Source organism: Indicator indicator, chromosome 5 (genome assembly GCF_027791375.1).
Source record: "Indicator indicator isolate 239-I01 chromosome 5, UM_Iind_1.1, whole genome shotgun sequence".
In the NCBI taxonomy this organism is placed as follows: Eukaryota; Metazoa; Chordata; class Aves; order Piciformes; family Indicatoridae; genus Indicator; species Indicator indicator.
This window is the reverse complement of record NC_072014.1, coordinates 31,812,553-31,825,249: the sequence shown is the minus strand read 5'-3', so window position 1 is coordinate 31,825,249 and position 12,697 is coordinate 31,812,553. Positions and strand designations below refer to the sequence as shown.

At 41.9% G+C, this 12,697-nt stretch overlaps 1 protein-coding gene across 1 annotated transcript in view; it reads right to left on the bottom strand.

Moving 5' to 3' along the window:
* The window catches only part of KALRN (kalirin RhoGEF kinase), a 507,955-nt gene that overhangs the window by 326,084 nt on the left and 169,174 nt on the right, over positions 1-12,697 (bottom strand). Inside the window, exon 3 of the mRNA XM_054381250.1 lies at positions 8,735-8,849. Within this exon, the coding sequence (XP_054237225.1) occupies positions 8,735-8,849 (115 nt within the window). The remainder of the gene's footprint in view (positions 1-8,734; positions 8,850-12,697) is intronic.

Below are 12,697 nucleotides of genomic sequence, written 5' to 3'. Positions count from 1 at the left end.
GTTGTTTTCCTGCTTCTAATGATATCCATGGAGAGGATGGCACAAGCTACTTCCAAACTACATAAGTTCTAAGAGTGAAAAGGATGTAGCACATACTGGAGTTACTGATGAGGAACACAAGCATCCATGCTGGAATGAGAAAGAAACATTTTACAGCCTCTGCAAAAGCCGTAGGAAAGAGATCATCGAAAAGTTAGGATTGGCTGAACTTCTGCATATTCTGCTGACAGCTGCTGACAGCTTCAGGAGGCAACCACACACAGCCAGTGCCAGCTCTGCCGCCAGCCCACTGCTCCCACAAAAGGTCTCTGTTTTCTAATTTTAGTTCTTCTGAATTACTGCTTACATTAGTACAAACCTACCTTCTCCACAGAAATCTCCATGTTGCTGCTGTGTGGACCTCTCAGAGTACTGTCAACCTACAAATCTGTTAAAAAGCCCATGAGAAGTATGTAACAGCTTTAAATCAGCACTAGCAGGGAAAAGGCCAGAGGGGGCATCAGAGCCAAGTGTGTTGCAGAGACATGGTGAACTCAATAGTCTTAGAGGTCTTTTCCAACCAAAACAATTCTATGATTCTCTGACTCACAAACCACTTGTCAGAGAGCCACTGAGGAAAATGATGGAGAAAATGATGCTCTGCATAAAATGTATAGCAGGCTGTGTTGCCCACCAGCTCCCTCATCAGGGAACGAGTGCAGGATCCTAGTTTATAAGTTTCTGCCTTTTCTCCTTCTCCCAGGCAGCAAATGCTGTTACAAACAACATGTAAAAGCCATTTAGCAAGGAGGAACAATGCTGATCTAATCCCCAGATCGAGGGCTTGGATGGAGCTCAAGAAGTAAGAGTGCAACAGCACAATTCTACGTGAGATAGCTCAGGGGATGGGATGAGGCCCCAGCCTCTACCAGCCCCACTGGGTGTTACTCATCTGTGCTGACTCCTGTACCCTAGCAGTAGTGGTGTGCGTGACGAGGGGGTTTGTTTAGATGTTTGCTCCAGATCTGCAGAAATCCAAGCAGAATCATTCCCAGACTGGACACCCTGTTGGAAATGCAGTCAGACACTACCTACAACATCACTAACAAATACACTGACACAGGGAACAGCTGCACAGGGCATACACTCATTCTATGTGGAAGAGACAGGTATTAGCAGCCCCTAGACCAAACTGAGCAATGTCTGAGGCTTTTTGAGAAGACAGACAGGTTTTCTCAGTGACTTGGCAAAGGTCAGACCCTTGTGCCATCAGCCCCTCAGGGTACCTTTGAGGAGGCTCAAATGATGCTGCCTCATGGGATCACCATCCTTATAGGAGGCTACTGTTTCCAGGCTAGTCTCCCTTGGCCATGCCTTTGGTGGGAAGCACTGCCACAGATGTCCCTACTCTACTCAGAGGTTGCAAAGAAGGACTCCACTCACTGCTGTCCTGCCTCCTCTGACCTTGCAGCCTGAATGCACTGCCTGGGGTGCAGAGAAGCAGCCAGCAGCTGGGACGGTAGGGCTGGAGGAAGAAACACCAAACCAGTAAAAACAAAAGGCACTGGGACCTGAACTGGGTAGAGACACTCACTTTGCAGCCTGGGAAGAGAACGAAGTGAAACAGCGACCTTTTATTTCATCAGATGTGTCCCCTCATTGAGCCCTATCCGCTGACTCTGCTGAAGAAGGCATGACTGAGCTCTCACCAAGCTGGAAAAGCAGCACAGTGACATGGAAAGGAACTTCTCTTCCACACTTGTGCATTTTCTTTGTACATTAAAATGGGCCTGGAGGGTTACCTCTCTGATACTAAATCTTCAAATGAGTAACCCACTGAAGAATTTTTTTGTTGGAGATGTTAGGTGAACAACGAAGAACTCAATATGACTTTGAAATCTCAGCATGCATCTTCGTGGTTGGCAGTAAGAGAAAACTGGATCCCCTACCCTGTTAAAAGGAACAATTGTCTTGGAAATAATTCAGACACAATAAATGAGGGATTTCTTCATGGTAACTGTTTTCAATTGCAGATTTATGGTCTAAAATTAAGCAGATGTTGAGTGTTGAATAGAATACTTAAAAATACAGTGGCAAGTTGAAATCCTAGTTTCTCTGCATGGGGCAATCAGTAATTTCAAATATTTATTGGAATACAATTAATATATAATAAAACAAAGCAAGCTGCTACTAAGAAGCATTAAAGAAGTTAGTGTGAAAAATCAGTGACAGATTTTCAGGTCCTCCAAAATGGTGCAAATATTTTTAATACAAGGCAGACAACTTACAAAGGGATTTGCAAAATATCTTCTATATCTCTTAAGGAATTTATTGCAAATAAAGAACTCGGTCTTGAAATAACACCAACCTTTATTTTATTTATCCGAGTCCCCAAACTCACATTCTGCAACAAGACAATTAAATTTCCATGAGTTTGTCTCAATATTAATGTTACTCTCATTTGCCTCTATTTCACAATGGAGATAATGAATCACAGAATCATAGAATCAGCCAGGTTGGAAGAGACCTCCAAGATCATCCAGTCCAACCTATCATCCAGCCTTACCTAATCAACTAGATCATGGCACTAAGACTTCTGCTAGACTGAATAGAAGGTATTGATGACTGTGTGTAGAAATGATATGCAGAGCCCAGCTTATCCTGCCTTTTGTTAGTCTCTGGGAAAGAAAGGCTACATGAGCTGTGCAATTTACAGTACATTAACTACTAAGCTCTGTATCATGCTGTTTGTGGTGTTCATCACAAAACCAGTCTGAAAATACTTGCATTGTTATCCAGCTGGAAGGCAGAGCTTAGTAGCTAACCGAGCTGGAGCCAGTCTGAGAGTGCTCTCACCTTCTATGGAGGACAGAAAAACAGAGGAGATTTGCTTTCAGTCAGGAGCTATGCAAGATCAGTCATAGAATCATAGAATCATAGAATCAAGAAGGCTGGAAGAGACCTCAAAGATCATCGAGTCCAACCTGTCACCCTAAACCTCATGACTATCTAAACCATGGCACCAAGTGCCACGTCCAATCCCCTCTTGAACACCTCCAGGGATGGTGACTCCACCACCTCCCTGGGTAGCACATTCCAGTCTCCAGGAAAACAGCAACAGGCAATGAAAGCAGGAGTAATTTGGAATGTGATATGGAAGGCACTCATTTACCATGAGTCAGGACTAATTTTAAAAAATAATAATCCAAGGACTAAAAATAAACAAACAGGGGAAATTAAAATCTTATATCTATTTTAACACCACACTCCCACACCCCCACACCCCAAAATTTGAACAACCAGTGTCACAAGCTGGAAAGGCTGTTGCTTTCATCTCCCTGCTGCCAGACAGGAGTGACAATACATGGGTCACTCCTGATATGCCTTCTAACAGGTTCTGCGAGATGGAGATGTTACGGAAACCTGCCTCATTTCCTCAATCTGTGATTTCAGTCCATTTCCTTTTGTCCCACTGGACATGTATACTGAGACCAAATTGTTTATTTTAGCTCAGTCTTGTATACTGGATTGTAATCACGTAACTTTTACCTTCCTTTTATTCCACCTAAGCATCCCCAACACAGTCTGCTTCCGTTTCATAACTTCTTGTTGCTACCTCTGCACTTCTAGGAAGTCCACATTTTCTAGCAGTTTCTGGAAAATAGAAAAGCTTGAAGCTATAGACAATTACTGCAGAATTTTGGCATCAGTTATAGCCACTGTCCACTTCTCTAGGAATAAAACTTCTCAACAGTTTGCTACCACAGCTGGAAGGAAATCAGAGACAGTCTTTTGAAGAGCTGCTTTCCAAACAGATTTGAATATGCAGCTTGGTCCTGGGGTGGTCAGTAAAGTGACACAGGAAGCAAAACAGAGTGATGTGGTCAGAAGCCACCACCTATTTCCACAGAAGTCTCCCAAAACCTAAAAAATTATACCAACATCACAAACCAATACCATGTACAATGGAGGCTGGATTTGAACTGGTGTTTGAGTGGTAAATGACTCTTAAACTCAATAGTATCCATATCAGTTATCTACACCTGAGCTTCTTTCTTATATTTATATATTTATATAAAAATCAAATTATATCTGAAGAAAATACTGAAGTTCTGTTAGCCTCATTAGCTTCATGTCACTTTTTACTGTGGTACTTTGATACAAGTGTATTAAGGAAAAATTATCCTACATACAGCACCAGATATTTAGTTACTAAAATTAGTGTAAAGTCCTTGGTGTTATTTTTAAAATACATGGTTATTTTTTAGATCTACAATAGCCTTCTATAAGGCTTCTATTGTGCTAGGATCATGTAACAGAAAGTAGAACTCTAGGGTTTAATTCCTATCAATCAACAAAATGAGTTTCACACTACTCCCAGCCAGCAGAGCTAATACATACAGTACTACAGGTCTGCAGAGAGCTTAATACAAATCCAAGAGTGGGCGAATATTGCTACATCTTGCAATGCCCCACACAGTTCTTTTAATTTTATAAAGCTGCAATCACTGAACTAATTATTAGAGGCACTTAAGTTGTTTTACTGTTCCTAGCACCTTCCATCGAACTCAGGCAGCTCTGAGGAGCTGTTCAAACACACAGGTCTGTCCCTTGGAAACATTTTGCTGCTGTTATGAGCCCTGGACGTTTCCCAGAACAAGGAAGTATTTGAGCAGGTTTTGAATGAGAGGGCAAAAAAAGGTAGATGTCTTTAAAAAGACAGGCCTCTGAGGCATCTTGGGTTTCCCCCTCTGCAGCAAGCACAGAAGACTGCTTATCTTGGCTCCAAAACAGATTGATGTGTTCAGCCGGAAGATTCACTACAGCTGACAGAGAACATTTCCTTCATTGTATTGCTTCACCATGCAAGGAGATAACTCAGGCTAATAATATTCTGTCTCCTTTTTATCCTCCTATAGCCTACTCTTAACTTAATTCTTAATTCCAAAGGGCTTGCAGAGGAGATTGGCCTGGTGCTAGTTTCACTTACACATATATAAATCAAAACTCAGTCTACTGGAATAGATGGCACTGCACTGGTGTTAAAAAATAAAATCCTCTCTGAGGCCAGAACAGTCCCTGTCATCTCCCCCAGTCATAAACACCATCTTGTCCTAGATTCAGTCACACCCTCCAAATTTCTAAACATTGCATCCCATTTAAATTTGCATGTAAATAGGAGCTACCTTGTTTCACAAGAAATACAGCTTTGCCTATCCAGAGAGCATTAGTGCAAACGTAAACCAAACAGAAAATGGCAGAGTGGTAGAAACTTGGCATCCATGGTAATTATCCTTACTTCTAATAAATAGTGTCTTCTTTTTTTAGCAACTAATTATAAAGGAACAGTTTGGAGAAAAGGAGCTTGTGATATGCCTGAAAGAGCCAGTGTACAGCACCCAACCACAAACACATTTGTCAATAGTGTCAGATACCCACTGGCAACCTCCTTATAGTACCCTTCTAGACTACAGGGTGAGGCTTGTGAATCTTCCAGGAGCCCTAAGTCACCCCAGGTACTATGGACTGCAAGCTTACAATTTTGGAACAAGACCAAAACATGTTCCTAGATCTGAAGTCCTAATCCCCAAGCACACAGAAAACCCTGCTAACTGCAGCCACCTGCCTGTCCGTGACTCACAGCTGCATGAAAGCTCTCACTATTCTGCTGTAACTCAAACACACATTGCTGCTTTCAGAAAACCCACATTATTATTCTGGTTTAGAAGAAGACATTGCAGAAAGCTGATTCAGAAACTTTGAAAACTGCTAGCAAGACCCTGGTTTCACTTACCCTAATCTATCATCATATTTCATCGCCAGTCTCATACCTGCTCAAAGATCCCGGCAATGTGCCACATCTGCCTCCTCCATTAAGATATAAAACAAGGGTTAAGTGGCAGAGAGTATCAATGTGGATAGCAATCTGTCTCACCCAGAAACCACTGCATCAGGAATAAAGGAAGAATTATTAGACTGGTGTCAATATGACAAATTACAGTCTCGTTTTTTGCCTAAAGATGAATTTCTAGTTTTTCAAATAGCACAGAAAACTCTCTTCCATTCATCACATGGAAGATCAGAACAGTTTCTTCAATGTCCTGTCCAGAGTCTCTACTAATGAAACAGTTTATTTTGGTGGATGGCTAATGCAGTGTTTCATTATAGCACTCGTCTTGGAATAAATACAAACTGGGAGACAGCGATATGAATTCAAATTGTTTCTAAAAAGTAAGTAAGTTTGAAAGCTCTGCCGGATGCCCTTGTTAATGTGAACAAAATGTTTAGGGAAAAAGAGTTTTCAGAGTCTTCTTACACCACATAGGTTACATAATCCCACAGGCCAAACCCACAAAGTTTGTGGTCGTTTCCCTCTTACAGCAGTGAGTTCACAGCTGTGGCACCAGGAAAAGAAACAGGACTAGCTGGAACTTAAAGAAGTCACCTCCTGATTCATCATTCCCTCTCCCTAACATATAGGCATAGAGGTTTGCCTATAAAATTGTGGAGGAATTTAAGAGGAAATTAGATTACTTATTTTATTGCTAATGGGAATCCCTCAGAAATATTCTCCTCATATCCAGCCTAAGCTTCCCTTGCTTTAGTGTAATGCTTCTGTTTCTTGTCCTAGCCCTGTGAACCCTTTCCTTTTGCAGCACCACAATATGTTCTCAAAGACCCTTCTCAGTCTCTTCCGTTCCCTAGGCTGACCTTTTAAACCTTCCCTGACAGGCCACTTTTTCTAGACCTCAGATCACTCTTGCTGCTTTCTGCTTTACAACTCTCAATGTGTAACAACCCAGACTGCAGACAATACTCTGGCTAATGTCTCCACAGAATCAATCTGCAAGAATCCTTGGGAAACTGGAGAAAGTGCTTCATAAGTAGCCACTCCCTCGCTGCTAGGCATATTTTCATGGGAGGATGCACCACAGAGGAAGGAATGCTCTCTGGTATAACTAGACAGATGTCCTTCAAAGACTTCAGATACCAGGGCAGAACAAGGCTTTGCAGTAGGGACTAGGAAGAGGAATGTTTTTATTAGTGTTTCTAGAGAGAAAAGCTGTTGCCCAGCTTCTGCATCATCAGAATAAAATCGTTGCTGGACTGATTCAGAGTGAGGCAGTCAAAAGCAGCATCAAAGATTGAGCTAATCCATTCAGCTGTGTAAGACTGGGAACAGAAGGGATGTATCTTGGTATTACTGCCATCTCCATGAGGGAAGAGCAATTAGTAGAAAAGGATGACATGTTACAAGGTAACTTTTGGTGTGCAATTGCTTGCAACCCCAAGCAATGTCATATCTTCTTACTTGAGACTATGCAAGCAATATAAGATGTAAGGGAGCAGTTTCATTATGGCAGCACCTAGAGGAGGATGGCCAAGCCCTGGGACACATGCTTCCAGAAAGTGACCTACTGCTTTCCCAGCTTTGTAGCATGCTTGCAATCTCTCTCACAATATGACAGAAAATAGACATGGCTAGAGGCTAAATAGGAGGGGGTGGGGACAAAAACAAATCAGTTCAGCTTATTAGTAAAACCTTGATAAGTCCAATGTAGAAAAAAATTCCTCACCAAAAAACTTGTGAAGTACAGGAAATAAGCACTGGCAGATCTGGCACATGTGGCTGCATTTGTCCCCCACTCTCCACAGATGAATGACAAGTCTCCAAACAGCCCTCAATTCTCTTCCATTCCAAATGGGGGACATTTGTTCTGTGCATGTTGCATGTTTAAGGAACTGAGAGCGTTTCTGAGACTCTCACCTCATGACTTCCAGAAGCAGCAATGCCCTCTGCCCTCCAGGTGTTAACTTCAGATTCTTTGCAAAAATATGAGCTCTGTTTAACAGGTCATAATCTGGTTTTAAAAAAGAAAGAGCTCCTGGGTAGCACAGGGTGTGTTACTGCAACTTGAACATCCATTCCCAGTACCTTCACTTGCCCTGGGATAACCTTCATCTCAACAGCCAGTGCAGTGGTTACTGGGTAAGGATATTTGGCAAGCTTGAAAATAGGAAAAGGAAGCTGGATGAGGGTGTACATAGCCTCATAATCTCAGAGGCATTAAACATTGGCTCAGACACACCTACTTGGGCTCTGAGCCCTAAAAACTGTCTCCCAAAGCTTGCAAAGATAAATATGCACTGGCATCCCTGCAAATGGGATGTGGACCTGCATGTTGGACGAGGCACATGAGGACTAAAGTAGACTCTGCTGGTTTACATGCAGAACAATTTGAAATGCCTTTCTTTGAAAGCTTCCCCCTCAGTCCACCCATGTTCCTTCCTGAGCCTGGAATATGCTCTGGAAAGTGCTGGCTCTGGGGCAGGCTTTCCTCCCCAGAAGCTACAGTCTCTTATCCAAGCTCTCCTAAACCTCCCTCAAGGTATTAAAAAGCAAGTGCAGACAGCAGGCTCCCTCCAGCTTGCTATATTTAACTGCAGACCTCCAAGGGCTTTTTTCCCTTTCCAGTCCTCTAGAAGAGCTACTCAGTAACATGGGGAACAAGAGCTGCTCCTTGCTGCTGTCACAAGCCCGAAGCGCAGGCTTGCTTGCACTGCCTGTGCTCTGGGGCTCCTGCATCGCCTCGTGCGCAGTAAAACCCATCAGAGCATACGCAGGAGGAGGGAAGGAACACTTTTGTTTCTCCGTCCCAAGAACTGAAGGTACAAACTGTTAATACTTAGAAATCTGCAACTGCCAAGAACAAGCTCCCCACCCCACTTTGAAGTGTTTTCTTTCTAGCTTTACCTTGGCACGCTGGCCAAATAAGTCACAAGTTTCCGAAGGTCTTCCTGCCTTATTCTGTCGTGATTGCTGCGGGCTGGGAAGGTCAAGACAGGACCTCCTCGTTTATCACGGCCACCTGCGGAAAATAAAGGACTGTTAGAAAATCAGGCAGGAAGCACACGTCAAAAAAACTCTGTGCACTGAATTGATAAACATAAATTACAGCACATTCAAGAGCTTGTCTAATTGAGAAAGACGTGCTTGCATTTGCTGGAGCTCCAAAGGGGGGAAATTAAAAAAAAAAAAAAAAAAAAAAGGTAAATAAATAAAAAAGCCCCAACACAGAAGGAAAATTGCTTCTAGCATTTCTTCTGACTTTCACCTAATCCCATCAAATCTAATATAACTGCCAATCCAAGCAGGCAATGCTAATGAAACCCTACTGTGAGGATAGTTTTCAACTGGTCAACACCAAGAAAGTGAAAGCATTTTTCATTCAGTGTATTGTTTCGTTCACTGCCAGATAGTTTACAACATCCCACCAGTGAGAAGCGGTGTTTCCCAGTACTGTTTATGCAGTAAGACATTGTAATCTATCTGGCAATTCATTAAAACCTGGAATTTTGATTAGAAGTTCATGCCTCCTATGCCTGCCATTTAGAAAGTGTCATTGGCAATTGGAATAATCTTTGTTTTGCATTGTTTTGTTTTGGTTTTGGGTTTTTTTGTGTGTGATGGGGTTGGTTTGTTGTGCTGGTATTTTTTTTTCCTGCAGCTTTCCTGTCTTAAAATCCATTTCTTTCAAACTGCCAGTGTCTGGCACTTCATCTTTTATAGCACTTGTCAAAATGCTTAGCCATAAAACAATGACTCTATCCTGAGTTATGCAATCACAAATACAGGAGTGAATACAATCTGCAGCAACTTATTTTATTCTCTGCTATGAATAAAGTTTAATAAGCTTGAAACTGGAATCTAGTGCCTTACTCAATGTTTGGTTCTTTCTTCACATTTTATCACAGGATTTTTTTCAAAAACTGTGTGTTGCTAAATGCATGCTTACATTGTTATACTGAAAACATGTCAGAGCAAAACTAGTTTCAAAAAGATAGCACAGAACTGCAAGGACCTTGCAAATAAGCTGTAAAAATGCAGATGCCTCTACACTTTTCAATGGAAAGCATAATCCCTTCAATAGAAATATTGCTTCTGAGAAAGGAAAAGAATATGCTTCTCTGAACTAATTTACCTGGCCAACAGGTAGAAAAACCTATGCAAGCACATGCACATCTCCAGCACTGTCCCATGCTGCATTTTCTCATGCAGAACATAGGACCTTCACACTCTGTAAGGCCACAGCTTCTGGAGGAGTCCTAACACACTAATTCTATGATTAGAGAATCACAGAAAATATCCAGTTGGAAGAGACCTCAGGGATCATCCAGTCCAACCATTGACCCAGCACAGAACAGTAAACACTAAACCATGTCCCTAAGTGCCAGGTCCACATGCTGCTTGAACACCTCCAGGGATGGTGACTGCACTCTATGATTCAATGCTAGTTCAGTATGAAGAGTCCTAAGAGGCTCTGCTGTAAGAGTAGTATTGGCATGAGAGAATGTGTGTGCTTGGAGAAACAGTACCCTGGATCACCAGAGGAAAAAAGAATTGCTCTGGGCAGGATTTAGTTCAGAAATCAAGGAGGTGTCTCACATGGCAGGTGGACCAACCAGAAACCAAACTGATGAGATACACACACATACCCAGAAGGCAGAGGAGTTCCAACTCACCCTGCTTACAGAAGGAAGATGTCGCTTGTAGAGCCAGGTCCCATCTGACAACATACTGCATGTCCATTTTGTTCTGAAACTGTTCATTTAATTAATGCCACAGTAGCTACAAGCTCACCTTCTAGCACAAAGTGTCTCTCCACAATAAACTTCAGCGATGCAGAGATGTGAATATTATCCTGTGTCACAGCTCATCTGCACTGAAATTCCCATAGTTATCAGTGGATGCTATTCAAGTCTGCACTGGAGCCAGGTCATGTGTAATTTGTCATGGGATGCAAACAGAGGGGCAAACATGAGAGACCATCTTCGTTTTGAGCCTTCACCCAGCTAGGGCTACATATGGAGTACAAACCCTGTCCTGCCTAATCTCCATTGAGATCTGTGTCTGACGTTTGCTTTTGGCTTTATAACTTGAATGTGAGCAAGGTCCATAGGAATTTGGTGTCACCTTAGCTGATTCATGCCTTTTCCACATGGCATGAGAATGGAGGTGTAACATAACAAGGATTCGATTTACACAAATAAGTTCATTTCTATTTTCAGACCTATATACATGTATATGTAGTAAAAAATTAAAAATCCTCCTTTGAAGCACAGTCTTCTTTTGTTGAGACTATTTCACACCCTGCAACAATGCCAGAACTATTATATCATGCATGATGTGTCTAACAGAAAAGCAGGCCTATAGAATGGCAAACCAATGTAGTAACTAAAACTGGAGAGAAGTATTTTTTCAACACAGGAAGCTTTTCAAGGTTTTGAACAATTTCCCATCATATCAAGATGTAACCAAGGTTTTCAAAAGCTTCCAGATAGTCACTGAAGCAGAGACCTGAATTTGAATTGCATGCCAGAAGAGCATACTACCTGCTACTCAGTCAGGCTCCCTCTCCTCCATTTCCAATTACTTAAATATTTGTACAAAGTGGAAAAGCACTAAGAGATGAGATGAAGAGACATCCAAGCCTATAGTTATAGTCCTCTCCCAGGTTGTGAAACACTCAGTAAGGGCCATGAGATTCCCGCAGCCCAGCATCACTGATCACTCTGATGCTGCTCATTCAGCTCAGCTTGGTAAACCGAAAATTGTGTTAGTGGCCTGGGACCCCTTTCCTACCTACGGTTAGACCAAAGTGAGCTCTGGGAGAAAAAAAAATAAACAAAAAAAAAGCTACACTCTGGTGGGCTGAAAAAGATAAATCAGAAAATTCTTGACCCTTTTTCTAACAGTTACACAAGGATTTCAGCTACAGAAAAGGAAACAGGGTCCAGAACATTCCTGACTTGTCTTTGCTTCAGGATAAAAATTATCCCTCAACAATTCACCCAAACTGTCCTCAGGGGAGCAGGATAAATACAGCTCTAGCTTGGAGTCAGAAGCTATCAGGACAGAGCAGAGAAAACGGGTTAGCTCTTGTTGGAGAAAGAAGGTTACATGATGACCCATTTGAAGGTTTCTGGATGATGGAAGTGCCTGAACCAATTCCAACTAGCCCTATGATACAGAACAAGGAGACCACAAGTAGCAAATCTCAAGCAATGTGAGGTTTAGAAATAAATGTTCCTCATTTGTGATAAAAGTACTGCTCTATGCTTTGAGCAATAGGGCAAAATTATGATTACAAGTGCATCATGCATATTAAAATCCTTCACTTGTTTCCAAGCTATTCCTGAGCAGTCCCTAACTTTGATGAAAGCCTGCATAATTTAGACTTTTAAGAAGAGCCTATACGAAGAAACATCAGGCTTCTTCAAGAACAAACCATACCATGTTTAATTCACTGTAAGACTTGCAGAGCTCAGTAATTGGTCTACTGTCTTCAGTATTCATTATATGTAGCTTTTCCATTGCACTTTATAACCTCAAATATCATCTCTTCTAGGTAGACTAGGTGGGATATTACCACCACTGAAGCTTAGACACCTCACATGCCTGTATTAGGATCCTCAGGCAGATAGCAACAACCACTAAAAGAAAATCTTTTGGCATTGGCTATATAGGAATTGACCAATTTTCCTCCTCTTTATTATCTCAGTTTTTACTCAGGGGAATAGTGAGGTATAGAAAGGCAAAAATCCCACAGCCAGTAACTTGAAGAACCAGGAAAAGGAATGTAGAGCTTCATAGTGCTTAGGCTGGCAGTCAGCAAGTAAAACCATCACAGAAACTGTGTCTCTCCTTGTTAGTAAT